At 44.7% G+C, this 22,701-nt stretch overlaps 1 protein-coding gene across 1 annotated transcript; it reads right to left on the bottom strand.

The window, feature by feature from the left end:
• Positions 1–1,616: 1,616 nt before the first annotated feature.
• LOC112173815 (zinc finger protein-like 1) lies at positions 1,617–7,144 on the bottom strand. The gene is made up of 9 exons (XM_024311496.2): positions 6,915–7,144; positions 6,580–6,660; positions 5,923–6,043; positions 5,703–5,797; positions 5,001–5,072; positions 3,649–3,885; positions 3,374–3,482; positions 2,212–2,398; positions 1,617–2,069 (listed from the first exon to the last, which is right to left on the bottom strand). Exons 1-9 carry the CDS (start codon positions 6,936–6,938, stop codon positions 1,982–1,984), a joined length of 1,014 nt encoding a protein of 337 aa, XP_024167264.1. The 5' UTR covers positions 6,939–7,144; the 3' UTR covers positions 1,617–1,981.
• Between the last annotated feature and the right edge of the window lie 15,557 nt (positions 7,145–22,701).

Genomic DNA, 22,701 nt, shown 5'->3' with positions numbered 1-22,701 from the left:
TCCATCCAGGTAATTAACACATTTTATACCTACTATGTATTGATTTTAAGAACTGTAGTGATCCATCCAGTACCCTACATACAACGGATGTTGTAGTGAAGAATTTCTCGTGAATACAAGTATAGCTAGTGAGGTGTTAAGAACATATATAAGAATTGTTTCTGATGTGGACAAACAAATGATTTTAACTTGTTGATTAATTACGGTCTGCATCCCTCTTATAATTCTAGTACAAAATTGACTATAGTCTATGTTGTATCCAAGTTCCCAGTCCAGTAGTGTTTAACGTTTTCGAATAGCCAGAACTAGCTGTCAAGCAACTGCGGATTTCTGTATCTCTAAATATGGAAGTAGCCAGGGAGGAGGGAGGAGGAAACATCTTGGTAGCCAGGGAGGAGGAAGCATTTTGACATGACCTCCCAGCACGGATCAGTCTCTGTGCTTTTGAGAATACCATGTGATATTGATCCCAAAAAAAATATGCAAGTAGTAGTTAAACTATTATTCAGATTTCAATTCTTTTCCCATCATATTTTTATGGTTTGTACATGCGCTGTTTATATTCCTCTCCAATATTGTATATGCAAGATGTCTCGCAAGGTCAGCGTACTGTATACTAGGATTAACTTAATTTAATACGGAAAGACGTCTTTTGGATATGTTAGGAAGTTTTCTGATTTTCCTTTTTCTTTTTTATCAGAGGTGCTAGTTCAGAAGTTTCCTTCAATATTTCTTTGAAAGAAAAAGCTCAATCTTACCAGTAAAGATTCCCTAATCTCGCTTAAGTTCAATGTTTTGTCACTTGTGCTTCACCGTCTGTTCTGTATATTCAAAAATGTAGGCCGGAATTCCAAATGAATGATCTTTCCCAACGCATGTTACATCTGTGAAGGAAAGTTTTTGATTATTGAGAATTAGTCGCTGATGAAGGTTCATTTGTAGAAATAGCCGATTAATTCTCCTTGCCAAAATCCCTTACCAATGAAAGCTAAGAGGATGAAGGTAAGACATTCTCATGTGAGTGTGTGACAAAGCTGATCCGGTTACTTCAGAAGAATTGAACAGAACCTACACTTATATGATTTTTTTTTCCTTTTCTTTTCAATGTAAGATCACTAACATAGGCATAACTAGGGTTTACATCCATTGCAGCTAAAAGGTATCAAAAAGTGGGTTTCATGGATGTATGGAGTTTATACGACTATCATTGCTACATTCACTGATAATGTATAAGATAGGTCATAGGTAGACATACTGTACATGATTCCACAACTTGACATTGATGCACTAGATAGACATATCCAAATTGTCAGTAAATCAGTTTCATTATTGTGTTTGTAAATTCGGTTATGGTATCCAAAAAGGCGATTCACCTCACAAATAAGCATATCCCCAAATTGTCAGTAAATCAGTTTCATTATTGTGTTTGTAAATTCGGTTATGGTATCCAAAAAGGCGATTCACCTCACAAATAAGCATATCCAAATTGTTGGTGAATCAGTCTCATTTTTGTGCATGTAAGTTCAGTTATGTACGAATCCACGAAGCAATTCCATATAACACCCTCAGTTGCACATGATATAGACATTCAAACAAAAGAAAGTCACTGCATTCCAGGCAGCTTCTTCTAGCAGGTTTACTTGATCAAATAGAATGAATAGATTACAAAATAACCCCAGTTCAAACAACTCAACCTGATTCTCCAATTCAACTTCATATAGATGCAGAGAACTATGGAAAAGGAGAGAAAGGGGTCAATGAAGATATCTTTATAACATTCCACTGTGATCAACACTGAAATGTAAATTTCTACTCTGCTGTCCATTTGTATGTTTCACTAACAACATGAAGCAGGTCCAGACAAAAAAGAAAAAGAAAAAGGAACATTTACCAGCAGAAGCACAAGAACAAGGGCAAGAAGGTCTAAATTAAGAGGGTGATACACCATCGCCTGAATTCCACCATACATCATATACGATGATTACTGCTGCTCGCCATCAGGAGTCTCCTCGCCAAGACCCCGTTGCACTAATCTATAATACAAAATACCCATAGTTGCCATGCATGCCCTGCAAAAAATTGTAATACATTGCATTAGCAAATATCAATTTATTGTAGATGCTGTAATTCAGACAACGCCTAGGTTAAGAATGAAGCATAATGCAGACAAAGATATCAACTAGATAGGAACAGAGGATTCATTGACATTACATGATTGCTATAACAAGAAGTATTTTTCTTGGATCCATTCTCGATGATTTTTGATGTCTGGTACGACCTTCCGGTGCATCTGTTGCAATTGATCCATCTTTCCGCTGGGGTGCGGTCACTGGTAGAATTGGCAATGAACTTCCCCAGAATGGAAGCAATGCTCTAAGAAACTTGTGTCGGAATGGGCCTACAATTAAATTCCCATGAGTTTTATTCGTGAATGAAAACTTAACACAAGCTCTAAGAGATGAAACCAGAGCAGGCACCGACTACAACCAGATAAAAGGGCAGCAAAACAGGGGTCAAACAAAAATCTCTCTCTTATTTTTTCTCTTTATAACGGGAGACGGCTATATTCTTTAGCTAAAGAAAGAAAAGGAGGGGAAAAGGTATTTTTCAATACCATCATTTCATCAAGGCTAAGTAACCCATACTTCCCTCAAATTTGACTCAAGTTGCAGAAGAATAGGAGGTAAGATAACACCAAGTATCATTCTTCACTAGGCTAAGTTAGTGATAAGTTTTTATTATTCTACAGTTACCATTAAGTCATTTCAATATCTTTCAATTATAAAAAAAAAAATATATATATATATATATATATATATATATATATGTGTGTGGTTCATTCATCTGCCAATAACACAAGCACTCCTACATTCGACTGAGCTCATAGAAGCAATTTTAATACCGTTTGGCGTACATGACCAATAAGATAAATTTGATACGTGTTTATATTGCCACAAAACCACATTGCATATGCTTTATGACTTCCATCTGATATCATATATGCCGATAATGTGCCACATGACTAAAACATGCCAAATCAACAAATTTGAGAAAAAAAAAATGTAAATACAGTTGACGAAAGGACCTAATTGCTTCAGACAACAAAATTCAAAGGAATATTGAATTTAACGAGTTGGAAAACAAGAAGAAGAAAAAAAGATTGATTACTGTCAACTTGAATGAACGAAAGTGTATTTCTTTCCCACTTAGACATAACTTTAACAGCTCTAATCAATTCAAAACAGGGATAGATTTTCTCATTAAACCACTGCCTAACAGAAATTTAATCAACGGAATCATAATAAAGATGACTTAGCAATTGACAAGGATTTATCAAATAACAAAAACACAAAGAGAAGAGCTTTCTACTTACCCCTCCGTGAATACTTTTTACGATTCCCATCTTCATCATCTGCATAATATGAGATTTCAGAATTTTGCCGCTCAACCTGGAATGCACCCTTTCGTGTTGTAGCACCAGGCTAGAGTCATTGCAACAGAAAAGAAAAAAAAATGAAATAATGAGACCATAAAAAAACACCAAAAGGAAATATTTCAAGGCATACAAGGCAGTCTAACTGGGCATATATATATGAGTTCTCATTAAATATATAATCAATTCAATAGATAACAGAAAACTCTTCTTACACCAACTGGACTTGTGCTTTTTATAAAATTGCCTGCTGAAGTAGGACCTTCTATCTCCACTATGTCTGTCACTTGAAGTATAGCAGACCCTGCTCCAGTTTCATCTTTTGCTAATGAAGATGAGGTTGCAATATTCCCCTGCCCTGCATCTGAGGAAAATGCAGGTGGCGGACTACGGGACTCTGTCGATGACAATGAAACTGGATGATTTCCAAACAAGTTCTTTTCCAAGCCAGTCTGCATGACAGTAGGCTACATCTATTCAAATCCAACTGTAATTAAAGAGAGAGAAGCAAAAGGAGACAATCCATACTGATGTAAGGAATCCCTCCAACTTATCAAAATGAACAAATGTACATATAACTTAATAATCAGCTTCTAATGAAGTGCAAGGAAGCAGATTTACATAGATAGGAAACAGAAGAGCACAAAATAAGAATCGGTATTGCAGTCATGAATATTATATTTTGCTAGGCTCTTCTATGGAATAAACAAAACCATAAATGCGGTTGCATTCACAAACAGGCAAACCGCTTCCTAGCCATGAAACTAGTGATATAATATTCATTGGGTATTAAAATACCTAATGATTTACAAGCCTGCGGTTCGGGTAACCCTCCAGCCCCATTTTCGAAGTGTTCTTGCAGAACCTCTGGGTACTTATCCTTTAAGAAAGGCTCGAGAGACCTACTTGCCACGTGGCAAGAGAAGAGGCCAGAATTTTTGGTTTTAAAAGAAACTCTAATGATTTGGAGCTGCTTGTTATAGGATCCAATAAAAATTCAACAAATCACTAAAACATGGGGATAAACTAAAATCATGCAACCCAAGTCTCACAGATAAAAGGAAATTGAAAAACTAGTAAAGGCAAAGTCGTGCCAAAATTCAAATTCCCCAGCATATGGAATGCAAAACAGCAAGTTTCAGTCAACAGCAGATTGAATTATCCATTCAATCCAACACAAAAAAGTACAAAGGATAATCATTTGTTCCCCAAAATTTCAAGAGATCAAAATTGGCTACTACTAAGAAAGAGCATTAAAATATTAAATGTAAAGTCCAGTGACTCTGTAGCTTCAAACAATATGAGACTTCAACGAATGCCAACTTGCTTGACCTTTTTGCTTTCACAATAGTTCTTCAATATGGTCAAAATGATAATTGTTTGCAATTACTTGTGTTAGATTTCAGAGAGAGAAATAGCTACCATTAACACCGAGATAAAATTACACTGACATGGAAGTTCTACAATGCAACATACACCAACCAAGTGAAGCAACATTAAGCAATTGTAATCAAATTGACGTTAAATTACTTCCTATGATTATCGAAGAGTCAAGACTGAGCCTTGCCTGCATGATAGCTTCCTTCAACTTTGAATGAAAGCGGGATGCTGAATCTTTCACATTCTTGGGAGGCCATATCTGCACTACAAAGAACCATGTGAAAACAAACTACACCTTTGAAGGTTCAAACCAGCACATAATTATAGATACACATACAAAAATATTCTAACTTTAGTAGATCAACACCCCAAGAAGATGGCTGATTATAAAACTAATTATAGTAACCACAGATAGAGATGTAAGTTAAGCCACACCAAACTCAACTTACAAATATACCGTAGTAATATTATGCCATATTTGAAGTCTACAATCTGGTCAAGAGAGATAAAAGGGGTTTGAAGCTAAATACATTTTGGTAAGAACAGCCCCAAAATAATTTCACCTCTAACTTCTAAGATGCAATTCCATCTTGATGCATGGTTTCTGTGACTCATAATTATTTCTATCAGTTTCTATAACTTTAAGTTACTTCTACAATGCAATTCTATCTTTCCATGTCCATAATCAGGTCTTTGTATACATTTTGGTAGTCTACACTCCAGAGAACCCTAACAGCAATCAAGAGAAAATGAAGAACAGTAGATATTGTAGAAAGACTAGTTCTTCCCAACGTAAAAAGTTAAAATAAAATTACAAAAACAAAAATATAATTTCACAATCCAACAATACAAGTAAGCATAAATTCATGGATTTCCAAGAAAATCGTACCGAAGTCGAACATCCAGGACAAACATATCCAGCTGGGGCAGTATGCGAAGGCAAACTCTTGATATGTGACACCAGGCAACTTGTATGTATAACATCTACATTGAACAAAATAAAGTTCAACAAGTTACGAACCTTTCGAATGGGAAAAAAAAAATAGGGGAAAAAAAACACTTAAAATAAAAAATGCAAGTGGTGGCATCTACATATGCAAAGCACGTACGTAAGCAACCAAGCCGTGTCGTTTGAGAGCCAGTCCCCTCATCGAGCACAACGTGACATTGACAGCATTTAGGAGGCCAATCGTACTCTCCGTCTATCACCCATTCTGAGTATGTACGAATCTACAAGAAATGAGAGATAAACAGTGGTCATGCCTTGAAAGAGCCAAAGATCAATCTGAATGCATCTATACTTGTGACAACCCCCATCCCGGTAGCACTTCAGCCAAGGCCAGGGGGTCCTTTATTTCATATCTAGTTCTACTTTCCCAGGCCTAAAACGATATCAAAGAACCTTTAACTGGATAAACAAAGTCCAATGATTTCATATTCTCTACATATGTATGAACCTATACATTTCAAATCTTCATGTTAACTCTTGCTTTGCATATACATTTATGTTCAACTCTTTCTCTCTTCTAAGCACAAACCCCTGTATCTGATCAAACGTAAACCCTGAGCACATGCACATGATTATAACTAAACTTATGATCAACATTCTGATTCGGCCAAGACTATGTTCATAAAAAACGTCGAGAACACCCTCACTGTGAATATAATTGAATCTAGAACCCAAACTGAACATCTACAAAACCAGGCAGCAAAAATTGACATCACAATGTGACCACATATATCAACATCCAATAAAAAAAACTCACCACACATATTTGATGCTCTGGAGCACAAATGCATTCTCCACAAACCGGAACCTTGTGCACGAAACAATACAGCTTGGTAGCCTGAAACATCAAAAATTCCCAATTGAATTCAAATCACAAGCTTTTCATATTGAATCGGAGCTTTAATCTTCAACAATTATCTAAACCACAAGTCAAAATGCCGATACCGGCACCAATTCACAAACTTTTCCGAGATCCAATCGCATCAATCCGATCCGATCTAAATCTTAAGCTACGAAATGACGCAAATTGAATGAAGAAACTGAAATTGATGGTGAGGGAGGAGAGAAGAGAAGAGAGAGAGCTTAGCTTACCTTCTTGCATTTGCAGACCACCATTGCATGAACGGAGTCGGTAGTGGCCGGAGTTTACCGTATCGGAAAAGCTTTCAGTGATTACTTCCGACTCTGTTTTTGTTGTTGCCAGCTCTAACAAAACCCCCGCATCAGATTTGCAAAATTTGGCTCAACTCATAAGAGATCCGTTTTTTATTTTTCCTTTTTTCTTTCTGTTTTTCCTTTCCCCTATTGTAACTTTCTTTTTTTCGTTTTTTATAGGTTTTTATGGTATTTGTATTGCCTTAGCCATATGATATTATGGCATAACTCTCCCAATAGCAACTCGCCAAATGTACGACTCTAAGAAAGTAAGAGTGTAAATAATTTTTTTTTTTTTAAAGTTAAAGTGGAAATGACTTGAAAATTTAACATAGTTTAATCGTAACTCAACTCTGAACCCCTCTTATCATTTGAGTTAACTCCGATGGCAGTGTTTCGATATTTTCATGTTTAAAATATGAGATATTTGTAATATTGGATATCACTTATTTACGTGCCAAATTTTTAATAGCTGGTCTACTGGCCAGACTATCCTACTTAAAACCTTGCCTCTTAAAAAGACAATCTACATCTATTCAAATTTTCACTAAGAATTAGTGATCAACTCATATGACAACTATTACATATTTGACAATTAGTTCAATCATAGCTACTGAGACGTATAAAGAAAATGAGCAAAATTCTAATGTTTGAGTTAATTATTGTGTATTCTAAGATTATCACGTGTCCGTCAAATATAGTGTCGATACATGCATGTAGTGGTCAAAACAAAAGAAAGAAAAATGAATCAATTATTATCTTATTAAAATCACATGAACCAATTAGATTGTCCCAAACCGTCTGTTTGAACCCAAAATGAGCAATTTGGCCTGACAAGGTGTGTCTTGGAGAAATTGAGCCAATGTCAGTGGCTCAAGCTATATATTGTCGACAAGTTCGAAATATATTATTTAGAGGCTAAATAAAGCCTACCTGCAGAATTATGGAAGATTATGCAAGCTGCAAGAAAAGGCACGCCCATGCGAATATTCATACTCCATTCAATTAAGGAATATGGCATGCACGTGGAGAAGCATTCAACTACATTTCATGGTGACCAACAAGGAAAACCTATCATGATTCCATTAGTGCTTAATTGAAAAACCTATCATGATTCCATAAGTGCTTAACCCACCATGATTCCATTAGTGCTTAATTAGAAAACCTATCATGATTCCATTAGTGCTTAAGTGCTTAACCCATCATGATTCGTTTAAGGCCAACCACTATGGCCTGACAGCCTATATAAAGAGGCTACGACGAAGTAATAACACAGACACAATTCATCAATTCATCTTTATGATCATCCAAGCCTTTCCAGAGCAACCCCTCTCCTTCTCTTACCGGTGACCACACTCTAGTCCCAGAATCCTCAGGAGCCGACTGTCAGTGCCACCAAACCCTCTGTCAATGTGCTTCGGTCCTAGTCTCCTCTAGAGCAGACTGTAGTACCGCGACCACAACGATTACGGAACCAGCCAAGCAAGGGTAACGCCCTCGCAAACCAGCCAAGCCAAAGTCACGCTTTAGCAAGTTCTCCCCACTTCCCAGTGATTTTCGCTCTGCTCGATCTACAACGTCGAGTATCGATTGTGTGATTTTGAAGAAGCTTAGCAAAAGTCCTCACCACGAGGCATAAAAAATTCCGCAACGAAATTGGTGTTCTCCTCGTTCACAATCGCTCAAAAGAAGTCAGGTCAAGGGACACCCCCAACGACAGCACCCGAACAGTGCTGGCACGCCCGCGCAGAAAATAGACTGTTGAACAGCTGCAACAAAACTGGAGCCAAACATTTTGGCACACCCGGTGGGACCTACTGCATAGCGTTTCTTCGAAATCGCAGCCATTGGGAAGTCAAGCGCAAACCCTTATCAAAAGGTTTACGTTAACTGCCCGAAACACAAGATCTCCAGTTACAGACTGCACTCGCGTGCAGATTGTAGTGGTCTTTCTGAAGAACTGGTAATCCAGAGATTTTTCCTCAATCCTCCATCGACCGAGATGACAACCGAGCAAGGAGGAAATCGACAGCCTACTACTAAAGGCGAGAAAGTTCTCGCCGCCCAGCCTAATGAGGCTAGCGATGCGTCTAGCATCACCCAGGTAGCCGCGAGCGCGGTTACAACTATTGACTTTGTGCCTATTCCCGTTCCAGAGAATGCGACCATAGAAGAGCGGCTTAATATCCTTCAACAGAATTCTGCCGCATACCATGAGAAGATGGAGAAAGCCCTTGCGAAGGACCGCCAACGGCTTGATGAGTTCACGATCTCGGTCAAGAGGCTTGAGCTAAGGGCACAACAAACACAAGGACAATTGGATGGCATGAACCAAAAAATGCAGAAGAACCACGAAGAGTTGTTGGCCGCAAGCAAACACATCGCCACAGACGTCGCGGCTATCAAAAATGAGGGATCCAATCTCGCGACCCAGGTTGCCATGTAGAGAGTTGACTTAGACCAGGCTAAAGAGGTTCTGACTAAAGCTCTGGGAGATCCTAATGCCATGCTTGGTTCGCTTGGCCAACCCACAGGGTCAGGCAAGTACATACCGCCGAATGGTAGAGAAAAAGCTAGCGGCGGCAGTACGGCCACATCTGCTCTAACTACAACTGCTGCATCAGTCAGAGGTAAAGAGACTACTCTGGTAACGGGTGGAAAGAACAACCCCGCGTTATCAGTCATGTAAGGAACCAGGACTTTGAAAATCAATGAGGGGGCCCTTGTTGACCATAGCCCGTCTCCCCAATACGACAGTAACGGAGTTGAATACGTGCACCAGGACCAGCCTTCAGCGAGCCAATAGGTTGGAAGTCCAGCAATGATCACCGCGGCCTAAAAGGGTCAGCCAACAGCGGGTTTTACGTCGCAGACGTCGACCCAACACAAAATGATCCATGGAGGCGGCGTATCTTTGGTTAATCAGGCTTCACAGGCGCCACCGCTGATCCGGCCAGTTGATGATATAGTGGTTCACCCACCTCCTCCTAATCCAAGATATGTAAGAAGAGAGGAGATAAAAGCAATGATCAGGGCCGCAAACTAGAGGCCTAACCTGGAGGAGGCCTACCAGGGGCCCTTCCCACCGCATATTACACAGACACCTTATCTTAGGGGATATAAGAACATTACGTTCTCTACTTTCTCGGGAGAGGAAGTCGAAAGTGTCGCGCCCATTTGGTCAGGTTTTGAGTACAGTGTGGCCAGTACCAGGACGATGACAATCTGAAGTGTAACATCTTCGCTACTTCTTTGTTGGGGTCTGCCTTCACCTAGTTCACTAAGCTGCAACCGGGATCAGTTGCGAGTTGGCCCGCGATGGAGAAGTTGTTGAAGGAAACCTTCGGGACTATCGAGCCGGAAGTAGATCTGGCTTCACTCACTTAGATGGCTCAGCAACCAACTGAATCCATTGTCACATACCTTCAGCGCTTTCAGATCAAGAAAGGAAAGTTGAACGTGATTCTGCCGGAGAAAGAACTGGTGAAGTTGGCAATCAAAGGCTTAGAGCCCCGCCAACGCAAAAAACAGCATGGAAGCATGTTCAATTCTATGGGGGAACTGATCACAAAAGTAGGAAGTTTTGAGCACTTGCTCAGGGAGATGGACGCTATGAAAAACGCCTCGAAGGGGACATACATCCCAGGGAAACGCCGAATAGTGGCTGCGCTCAGCCATCAATCCAGTTCTTTTGATCCTTACTACAAGAGTGAGGAATCTAGCACAGCAGAGGCTGACGAGTCTGAAGAAGACGAGATAGCTACGATGGAACTCACCGGGAAAAAGGCTTCAACGCTAAAGCAACTGAAGTTGTGCAAAGAGCCTGTGAAGCTCAAGTCGGTGGTACGTTTTCACCAAACCAGAGTTCGCGAACGCGAACAAAGCACATGAAATCTTGGATGAAATGATCGCCGCGAAGATGGTGAAAACCGACTTTGGCCCATTTCCCAAACCAGACCAGCTAAGGGGGAAGAAATACTGTAAACTCCATAATATATGGAATCATAATACAGCCGATTGTGTTAAGCTGAAGGATCAGATCCAAATCTGGTTAAATAACGGTAGTTTGCAAGTAGAGGCGCCGACAACAGCAGCAGCGTTGGTGGACCTAGATCCCTTCCCAAATACCAGCATCAACATGGTGGACGTAGCATGGGGTGCAAAAGATCGGCAGAATCAAAGTCTAGACCACGCGGCTAAGGATTTGAAAAGGGCTGGAGATAAAGTCGCGAAGCGGGAATCCAAGACTCGTTTACCCATCGTCCTATGCTCGCGGTGCAAGGAAGAATGTGACACTCAAGCGCTGCCTGAGGAAACAACCCAGACTGTCCGCTTTGGATCTCTGCCGCCAATAAGGTTAGTATCATCTTCTAGAAACTTCCAACCATGCAGCCCAAGAGTGCATAGTGGTTCAGAAACTCCTTCTCCAAGGGACTCAAACTTATTCAAAAAGTTGAAAGTCGCAAGGGAAGAAGGGCAGGCGGATAAGCGGCAAGGGATTTTAACCAGACCTTACATTCCGCCGGTGTCGACATCATCCATCAGAGAAGGGAGATGGTATACACAGAAGAAGGGCAAGGCGGTGGAGATGAGCTCTTCAAGGAAGAGAAAACTCCAACGGAGATTTGGAGAAACAAAGCGAACCTTGGAAGCGCTAGATCAAGGACTGATCAAACCATCGCAATTACTAAAATCTCCATAAGAGTATCAGAGATAACTGGAGGCACTGGTCTCCAAGAGATTCGTTTCCCCGTGAGTTCAGAAACAGCAGCCTAAAGTATCGCTCGAAGAGCGAAAGCCATGTGCCCCTAAGAGCAACGTTCAGGAGAAGTCCCTAGTTCCCGCTAGGCGAGAACCGCTGCCAGCTCGTAAAGTCAATGTTTGGGGAAGAATATCTCGTGAAGGAAGAAATAGCGAGCCTTCAATCTTTGACAGGCTGGGGGGCAAAGACAATCAATCTGCAGCAATGGCATGAGACACTTTATGAGACTCTTTGGGCCTACCGCACATCTAAGCGGAATCCCACCGTGACAACACCTTATGCTTTGATGTTTGGCCACGATGCAGTCCTGCCTTTGGAAGTCAACGTCCAATCATTACGAGTTCAAGAGCAACATCATCTCATTGGAGAAGACTACGTTCAGGCTATGTGGCAGGAACATGAAGGCTTTAGCGAAAAGCGCTTGGAGGCTTTAGATAGTTTGGTCATGGAAAAGCAACGAGTCGCTCGCGCTTATGACAAGCGAACGCGGGGAAAGAGTTACAGCCAAGGAGAGTTGGTTTGGAAAGCAGTTCTCCAGCTTCGAGAAAAGTTAGATGGTCGTGGAAAATGGACTCCAAGATGGGAAGGCCCGTACATCATCTATAAAATCTTAGCGAAGGCGCTTTTCATCTCAAGGACCTGGATGGAGATATCCATCATAACCCTATCAATGGCAGATACTTGAAGAAATACTTTCCCAATACCTGGAACTCGAAGGAGTCGTAGACAGTTTCTTCGCATAAGACATGGGGGCAATTCTAGTGTTCCTACACTCGCGAAGCCCATTCATGAAGGCCTGTTTTCAGGCCCATAATCGTTTCTTCGCTACGCCTAGCAACACTACACTATACTAAGCCGAGTCAGCGGCTTCGGAAATTTTTTTGAGCTTTGTCTCTTCTCTCGCAGAGAAAACACCTTCGCGGAAAATAGGGTCGAGGTGTGGATTTTCTCAAAACCTTCGCCGCGAGACTCTTTTTGACGCGAAGCATATTTTAAAGTTCATATTATTTTCAAAGCTCCTGAATATACAACTATGGGGACCTATATTTGGGGCCTTGCGAGACACAATTATTGGCTCCTCACGGATATTTGAATATCAGGATAAGAAAATACTATTGTATTCATAAAGTGATTTTGCGGCCAAAAGCAGTACATTCATTACAAAGCCAAAAGTGGCTAAAATACAAAACAGGAATCTTCGGATATCTTCTTAATCTTTCTTCAAATGGAAGCAGTTGAGGAACTAAACATCGGTTTGAGCCACGCCATTATCCCAAGGAGGGGCAGACTTCAGGGAAGGAAAAAGACGAGGAACGGAGCCCCCGCGCCCCTTTCAAAAAGAAGCGGCAGAGGAACCCAACATAGGCTTGGCCAACGCCATTATCCATGAGAAGGGGAGACTCCAGTGAAAGAAAATGGAGCCTCCAAGCCCCCTCAATTGGAAGCAACTATGGAATCCAATGTCGGGTTGAGCCGCGCCATTATCTCCGAGAGGGGCAGAGAGTAAAGGAACCGAATATCTGCTTGAGTCTCTGCACCCCATTTAGCCTTGGTAACCACCATTAGTTGGAAGTGAAGTATGGGAACAAGCCATTATGTAGCTTGAACCCATTCCTTTAAAGAGTCCATCCCTCCTCATCCCTCCAAGATTCTATGAGAAAGAGAGAGGGGGAGAAGGAGGTGATAACCAAAGCCCCTTCCATCTGGAGGGCACAACATGGGCCGGGTCCAGAAGGAAGGAAACAGAGGAGGAAAGACGAACCACAGAGTGGCCTTCCTCCCTTCCCTGTTTCGCTCCGCGTGTGGGATTCTAACAAAGATGATCTTGCATGACCAGAGATCCCACACTAATGGAGCTCCCCGTGCTTCTTAACCCCTGAAAGCCTATACATTCCATCCAGGCTGTTAAAGGTAAAAAAACATGGGGTTGCCTGAGATTACACCATAAGGCCTAACCCAGGCTTGAGATTACACCATAAAGCCTAAAATTTAGAGGCTAAGGGCCATTTCATGAGGGGAAGATTTGTGAAGAAGGAGAAAGAGAAGCAAAGATTGAAAAGCCATTGTTGAGGATCTAAAACTCAGAGGAAGGTTTTTGGCCTGAACGTTCTCATTCCCAGAATGCACCTATTTATAGGAATAGGGCATGCAAATCTCCACCCTTGGATGGACAGTCGAAGAGTCAAACTAAGTGTCAGTAAATCTTGATTAAATTGTCCTAAATCTCGAAAAAGAAGGGATTATTGGAGCATAGGGGAACCGAATGGTTTTCGAGGAGGTAACTGTTCTATTTTCAATATTATCTTCTCACGGTGGAGTTTTCAACAGTTATTTAATGCGAAGTTAAAGACTCATTAAGAAGATAAAACTAAGAGTTTGAGTTAGGACCAGCAAATGGATCCAAAAGTTAAATATTAGTTAAGAAATGGACTAAATATTGTTTAGTCCTTGAGCTTTTGATCAAAAAACACTTCAGTCCCTGGCCTTTTAACTTCACACGTTTAGTCCTTGTACTTCTCAATTTTGGACCAATAGGTCCTTTCCGTCACTCTCCGTCCAAAACCTCTGTTAAGTAGCTGACGTGACAACGTTTTCTCTCTAAAATGTCTATTCTACCCTCACTTCCTTTTTTTATAATTATTATGTATATATATATTTTTTCTTTTTCTTTTTCCTTCTTCCTCCTCTCTCCTCCTTCACCTACTCAATCTTCCTCACTTCCTCCTCCGAGACTCCTCAATGTCGTGCCCTTTTCTTCCTCTTCTCTCTTCTCTCTTCTTCTTGTCCTCTATACCCACATCGAAGGGACTGATTCATATACAACATATATGTTAGCATAATTGAGAACGATAAGGACATCATATTAATGCAATCTCATCAATAACAACACCATTACAAAACCCCCAAAAGCAATTGAAATTGAAAACAACATAAACAAAATACAGTTCAGAGCCTAATTTAATCACAAATTTGAACAAGAATACCATTTACCATCATAAAACCCAAATCAGCGACAAGGTTAGATTATCATAAATAAATTTTTGGGTGGATGAGTGCTCTACGATGGAGTAGCTGTTTGGAGCTCGATTTGAACTGGAAATTGAGGCCGAGAGAGAAGATGATCCATCTGGGGTGAAGATGATCCGATCTGGAGCTTTTTTTTTTTTTTTTCAATCTGTTTATCTCTTCTTCCTTCTTCCAACTCCACCCCCCACGCCGTCCTCTGCTCCACCCCCTACGACCTCATCTGCAGCATTTCCAACACCGTCCTCGTCTTAGATGAGAACACCATATATCCAAATCACAGAGTCTTGGATGAGGACCCATATACCCAAAGAGGCAAGCCATATACCCAAATCACAGAGTTTCAGAAAACAGAGAATCAAAGGCAAGCCATATACCCAAAACATAAACACCATTACCCCACTCTCAAATTGAGACCCAATCCAAAAGAACCCGAGTTAAAACCCTAAATCCCTAAATCAACCACAAAAGAATCAAACCTCGAGGGCGTCATTCTAGTCTTTGATGAGGACACTAGAGCGGTGCAGGTCCTCAGATGCATCATCGCGCGTGCGCTGCGGAGTTGGCTTCACTATCTAGTAGAGTGTGGAGGAAAACGAGCTAATCGAGGAGCGGGTAGTTGAGAAGGGACTACGGTTTGAGGTTCAGGTGAGAAGGATTCGGTTGATTAGGGTTTTGGGTAAGCGAGATGGCTAGCATTTTGAAGGAGAAGGGGAAGGTTGCAGCTCTGTCTCGTGTTGCTCGTGTTGAGGGTTCTGGAGAAGAGATAGCTGGAAGAGGGAAGAAGAAGAAGAAGAAGAGATGAAGCGATTGGCAAAAACCAAAAACCAAAAAACCAAAAAAGAAGAAAAGAAACATAAAAGAGATAAACATAAGGAAAAAAGAAAAGAAAAAGATAAGTGAGGGTAGAATAGACATTTTAGAGGGAAAACATTGCCACGTCAGCTACTTAACGGAGGTTTTAGACGGAAAGTGACGGAAATGACCTATTGGTCCAAAATTGAGAAGTACAAGGACTAAACGTGTGAAATTAAAAGGCCAGGGACTGAAGTGTTTTTTGGTCAAAAGCTCAAGGACTAAACGGTATTTAGTCCTTAAGAAATAAAGACATTGTCGGTACTACAAGAAGAATATATATATATATATATATATATATATATATATATATTGTACTACAATTGGGCCTAAGGAAATCACTACTATAAGTCATAAGAGGCCTAAAGTGGCCGGCCCGCAAAATCAAGCTTCACACAAAGCACCTCAACCTGGAGGCCTGCAGCAAGGGCCCCGTTTTCAATCAATAAGGCTCGTTCTTCAGCTTGGGCCAAGCGGTGAGTCAATTCTTCGGAGGCAGCCAAGGGAGCGTCCAGTTGGGCTTCCTCCGCACTGAGCTTGTTGTTCACATGGCCAAACGAGCTTGGAAATGCTGGATCTGGGCTTCTAAGTCCAACTTCTGGAGCCTTATCTCCCTTATGCGAGTGGCCCGATCATTCAAGGTGCCGCGAAGAGTCTCCATCTGACTAGCGAGGTTATTCCGTACCACGAGGGCCACACGAGCTCGAGCCTCCACGGCAGATTGGCGAGCACGGGCCACGTCAAGGTCTTTCAACAGCTTCTCTATAGTGTCGAGCTGAGTTGGATTGACCGCATGCTCTCGGCGAAAGAACACAATGGCTTCCCAGATCCTGGGGAGTTCTTCAGGCCCCAGCTGTCGCTGTCCCAAAAGGTTTCGAAGCTCTGTCCTCGCTAGTTCAGTGGCGGTAGGAGGAGTTTCCTTAAGGATTCGAGCTAGCTTTTCAAGCCTAGTGGGAGGAGGAGGCGGAGGATTCACAGCACGATCATAAGTCACCAATGCTAGAGGGTCGATTGGTTCCGCAATTCTTTCATCTTCAGCATAATTTCCCTTAACAACCCCCTGAGCTTGGTCCGACATCTCAGCCGCGGGAGACTCTGGAAATTCAATGCGAGGTTCATCAGTAGAGTGTTGGAGATGAGCAGCTCCGAGAGCAGAACCTTCGGCCTCAACACTCGCCTCGTCTATTTCCGAAATTAAGAGACCACCACCACTCGCCTCATTCCCCAAACCTGGGATATACGTCCCGCTGGCCAGATCTTTGACTTCAAGGACCACCTCCTCGGTACAAACAGAATCCTGGTCAGGTTCAGAGATGTCAGAGAGCGGGTTTGGATCTAAAAGGAAATGGAAAGCATTGGCCAAATAGTGGCTTACCTTTCGAGCTTTCGGGTCGATATCTGGTACATGGTCACCAAGAGGAAGAGGCCCCACTTCATTCTCCTCTTGGACCTCTAGTGCCGCGGGAATCTCTATCGTCATTAGTTCCTCATAAGCGGCAGAAGCCTCAGAGTGACTTTCCATGCTTTCATGCTCTAGAGAGTCGTTATCGGAGATCGTTATTGGAATGGTAGGACCTTGCGGATGCTCTGTAGATGTGGGAGAGGAAAGAGGCGCCACGGGGCTAGTTGATGCTTGAACTAGCAAGAGAGTTGGCTTTTCTGCAGTGGCTAAGGATCCAGCCTCGCTCAGGCGAGAGGGATCAGTGGTCCTCTGACGGACCTGTCAAAAGATACATAGTGAAGATCCTACCCAGATTCTAAAATTTAAATAGGATAAGACGGGGCCGGATTTTACCAATCGCATTCCCAGAAGTTCATCATCTTCAAAACCCTCTTCGACAAATTACGCTCGATCGCGTTTGCAAGCAAAGACAGCAGTGGCCTGTACGAGAAAAGAATCACAACTCAAAAAGGGGGGAAGCACCAAATATACAAGTTTGGGATCATTCTTAACCAAATTACCTCAGCGGGATCTTCATCATGAGAAGACTCTCCCTCAGGAGTCTCCTCTGCTATTGTCTTTTGTTTCCCGGCCTGAATAGAGGTTGTCCTGCTCCGGGTAATTCGCTACAAAACACACTCAGGAATAAGAGTGGAAAATCAAGACAATGAAAAAGAAATAGTCAGAAAATGTTCGCGAAGAAAATTTGTTCACAATGAACACTTCTCCACTACACCTTGATTTGTGGCTCAAATATTTTTGGAGATTAATTTATTAGCTGGGCCAGTGAGTGGCTCTAGTTGATAATTAATTGTTAATGTCTAAAAGTTTACCGGTAGCTGGACCTTAGTTAACGCTGATCCGGCGGGCGGATCGATACCTTTGTTGTGAGTGGTTCCCGTTACCTGTCAAATAAAATACAATGGGCGTCAGAGGGAGACCGCGCCGGGCGGTCTTCAACTCTCCGATGCCTAAGTTAGTCAATGTATTTATGTTGACAAAGTAATAGTAGGTAAGTATTGAATGCGTCATTAATGAGGAGAGAGGAGAGAACCTTTTATAGGTGAGGAAGAGGATGATCTTCTCTTTGTTTTCGATGTGGGACTGATGGTGCTTCAGTTCCCAGTTTCAGTAGCTTCTGATGCCATCTTGACACGGCGCGTGGCGGCGCGTCGGCGGTGCTTTGGGGTTGATCCGGGGCTCAGGCGGTAACCCGGCTAACTGTCTTTACGCTAGTCACTCATATGGTGGGCGTTGGTACCCCTGGTGGTACCATGAGCGTGGCTCATTGTAGCTAATTATGCTTGCAAATGGACATGCATGTACAAGTCCCCCAAATCCCCAGTCAAGGAGGGCAATCTTGGTTGGGGAGTTGATCGGCGGTTTGAAGCGTTTCTCCCGCTAGACTTTGCAGAAGCATAATTAGCGTCAGTGCGTTGTCAACCATGGATTTACTGAGCAAACGCTTTGTGCCCTTTCGGGTGGGCCCCTGCTAGGCCCCCCAGGGAGTCCCCCACTCCCCGGCTAAGATGGACCTCCGGATGGTCGTTGTTATTGTTTGTTGAGGGGGAGCTGCACGGAGCAGCGCTGCACGGAGCAGAGGGTGTTGGGTTGCGAGCCCAATCTTAGCACCCAGGTGACGGGGGTCAACGTACCTGATCAGGGCTGTCGTAGACTGTTGACTAGTCCCCGTGTCCCGTAGGGACATTCTGACCGTAACCCCGCGTGGCGGCGTTGTCAGAGAGGCGTGGCCTCGGGATCCGCCGCTGGCGGAAGTCCCCCGCTAGATGTAGCAGGAAGCAGCGTCAAGTAGACGTGCTTGGTATTTTATTGAGCGGTGTTGCGCTGAATAAAGTACGCAGCTTGTCAGATGAGAAATGGGGTCAGCCAGCGGTGCGCTGTGTAGCGGAGGACGCCCCGTTTACCAAATGAGGAGAGAAGCTCCGCCGGCGGGGTTTCGCTCAGCGGAGACTCCGTCACTTGGAAGATGACAAGTGAGGATCCGCTGGCGGGGTTTCGCTCAGCGGAGACTCCGTCACTTGGGAGATGCAAGTGAGGATCCGCTGGCGGGGTTTCGCTCAGCGGAGACTCCGTCACTTGGGAGATGCCAGTGAGGATCCGCTGGCGGGGTTTCGCTCAGCGGAGACTCCGTCACTTGGGAGATGCAAGTGAGGATCCGCTGGCGGGGTTTCGCTCAACGGAGACTCCGTCACTTGGGAGATGCAAGTGAGGATCCGCTGGCGGGGTTTCGCTCAGCGGAGACTCCGTCACTTGGGAGATGCAAGTGAGGATCCGCTGGCGGGGTTTCGCTCAGCGGAGACTCCGTCACTTGGGAGATGCAAGTGAGGATCCGCTGGCGGGGTTTCGCTCAGCGGAGACTCCGTCACTTGGGAGATGCAAGTGAGGATCCGCTGGCGGGGTTTACTTGTCAGGTGGTGACTTCCCTTGGAAGCCAAAGAATGATGACGGTTGACACGTGGCTAACTCTGAGAGGGTTAGCGTCTGGAGGCTTGCCTCCTAAGCCTAGCCGTCTTCTCGTCATTAATGCGAGTAATGATGGATTTCGTAACCGAGGCGACGCCTCGGCTAATCCAGGGAGTTAATGAAGACGTGGGACACGTGTACGGTTGGTACGTGATGTAGTTTTGTAGCGGACAGCTCAGGATTATTTGATGTTGACATAAAAAGGGGGGAACTGAGCGAGTTTCGACATTTCTGGAAAATCTTCAAATCTGAGTTGCCTGCTTCGAGCCTTGTTCGCCTGCGAATTGCGAAGGAGATCCCCGGGTTTGCGTGGAGTAGTCGGACTGGAGAGGACGAAATCTGTTAGTGAAGACGAGCTGCACTCCAAAGTCTTCGACGTGAGGTTGGTATTTCGGATCCTCTTCCTGTTTCATTGAATCTGCAATGGTGGTTTCTGGGTTTTGGTATTTCTGTTAATGGTATGATATTGCTTCTGTGCTGTTCTCGGAGGGTGTAGGGAGAGATTTGAGGGAGGTTATGGTGTTTGACAGAAAGTTGGGGTTTTGGGTTTTGCTAGACGGTCTAATCTGGGTTGAGCGTGCGGTTGTTTTTGTTTTGGTATTTTTGTGGGTAGTTGTTCTTGGCATCTTTGGCTATATCTGATGTGAGAGTAGGTTAGATCTGTATTTGTGCTAACTGATGTGGGTTTTAGGGTTTGGGATGGCCAACGTCATAGATATTTCGAGCAGTGAGGATTCCGGGTCTGACGTGTCGTTCAGCGTGGCGGATATGACCTTTATTGACTCGTTGCGTCCGTCTGCCCATGCAGGAACCTCACTGCCAGAACCGCTTGAAGTTGAGCCACTTCGGACCATCCCCTGGGAAATAGCTATGGATCGTGGTTCGCGTCCAGAGAGCTCTAGGGCGGGTGAGTTGGCTAGGCGCGACGAGCACTTGGCGAGCAATAGTGCTGCTAGCGGCTCCGCTGGCGAAGGGGAAGCGCCGGGCCAAAACGTCGAGTCGGCGTGGTACCTCTCAGATGGCACCGCCGTCGACGAGGCAGGTGGGCGGATGGATGCCGCCGCTGTTAACCGGATGAAGCGGACGTTCCGGTTGCCGGGCTCGGTGAAGCTGCGCCCCCCGACAGCGGATGAGAAGGCCTCGATGCTCCCAGCGGGATGTGCTGCCGTGCACGAGGCCATATTCTGCCAAGGAGTGACATTCCCGCTAGTGCCCAATCTCCAAATTCTTGTGTGCGAGTTTGGCCTTGCCTTTGGGCAGATCTATCCCAACATGTGGCGGTTGATGTTGGCGATGAACTCCTTGTGGCGCTTGTCGGGGTGCGAGGGGCCTACCGTGGCGGAAGTGCTTCACTTCTACGAGCTAGTGTATGTGAAGCGCCGAGGTTGCAGAGGGTGCGTGAACCTGAGCCGCCGCCAGGGAGCGCCCAAGTTGATTGAGAATCTAAGGGACTCAATGTCCTACTGGCGGGGACCTTCTGCGTCGCCACAGATGGCTGGGAGTACCATACTAGGTCGAATGTGGAGGGGCCGACGTTTAAGACTAAGTCGGAATTCCAGCCCATCCGAGGTTGGCAACTGGTTTCCGCTAAAACTAACTGGCGGTTTCAAACTTTTGCAAACCTGCGGTTTTTGCTAATGATTATTGTGTTTGTGCAGCGGGACTAAGGTACATTCTGACGCGCGAAGAGGAGTGTCGCGTGGCGAGGATCCGCGGCTGCTGGCGGAACCACAATTTGCTTGACTTCCGTCTTCTGACCGGTTGGGAATTGCTGGTCGACCTGGGGCTAACTCGCTCTATTGGTGAGAGCCATTCCGCCACACCTCATTTTTTTTTTTTTTTTTTTTTTTTTTTTAGTGATCCGGACTGACGGGTGTTTGTGTTTTTCTTTTCAGAAACCCCGCCCGGTAACAAATCTAGTCGCGACGCTTTCGAAAAAGCAATGGATCGTGCCGAGATAGAAAATTTTCTGGAGGCTATGTATGCCGAGGGGCTGGCGGCCCAGCAGACGGTGGTGAACCCGGAGACGCTGGTGCTGAGCCAGTCTGAGGTTGCGGTGGAGCTGCCGATGCCGCACCACTCCCATCTGGGTGAGGATGGCCTGCCGGTAGTGCAGGCGGACACCCAAGTGGGCGGCGGGGAGAGGGGGAATGTTGGTACAAGGCCGCGGGAGCGGATGCCTACCACCCGGCGCGGTCCTCAAAAGAAGACGGTGCAGCCGACGGGGACTGCCACCGAGTCCCAGGGTGAGCCGCCGGTGCGGGTGACGAGGACCGCTGCTGGGACACAACGGGCGTTGGAGAAAAAACGCCGGCAGCCTGACTCCCCCGACGAGGAAGAGGAAGAAGAGGTGGTGATCGGAGTCCGCCAACAAAAGAAGGCTCGACAAGCTGCGTCGAAGGGTGCAGTGGCGGAGGGAGAGGCAGCAGCCGTCAGTGATCTGGACTCCTTTGCCGAGTATGCGCCATTCATGACAGAAGGGGAGCGGGCATTCCTTTTCCATCTGTGCGAGCGGCTGGGGTTCGGGGGTCTGGCGGGCATATCGCGCCCGACGGCAATTGACCAATCGCCCTTCAGCTCGGCGTTTGGTCAAATATCTGCGGGGTTACATGATATGTTCGAGGCGGCGTCTAAGCAGCCCCGGATTGAGGAAGAGCTCAGGGGGGAGATCGGAGGTCTCCAGAGGGAGCTGGCGGAGGCCAAGGAGAGATTGGCGGAGGCCGAACGGGGGCTGGCCAAGGCGGAGTGTGACTATGCGGACGCCCGCGGCAAGCTTAATGCGGCCATAAGGCGGGACCTGGAGAGGAATGAACGCGTCTCCCAGTTGGAGCAGGAGATCGCATTGCTGCAGGAGCGGATAGCCGCTAAAGATAAGAAGCTCATTATTGTGCAGCGGGAGTCTGCCGCCAGACTGGGTGAGATGCAGCGGCTGGACGGGGAGGTCAACCGCCTGAAAAATGAACAGAGTTCTTCTGCAGCCGCCGCCGTTGAAGCGTTCAAGATGTCGGCGGAGTATAAAAAGACATTGACCGAAGCGGCGAAGTCTGGGGCCCGGGCCAATATAGACATGTTGACGCGGAAGGGCGCCATTGACTTTGTAAAGGCGTCACAGCCCGACGTGCCGGTGGTCGAGGGTGTCCCGCCGGAGACAGAAGTCG

This window comes from Rosa chinensis, chromosome 6 (assembly GCF_002994745.2).
Source record: "Rosa chinensis cultivar Old Blush chromosome 6, RchiOBHm-V2, whole genome shotgun sequence".
Lineage (NCBI taxonomy): Eukaryota > Viridiplantae > Streptophyta > Magnoliopsida > Rosales > Rosaceae > Rosa > Rosa chinensis.
Note: the sequence above shows the minus strand (reverse complement) of the source record. Positions and strands in the feature narration are given on the sequence as shown.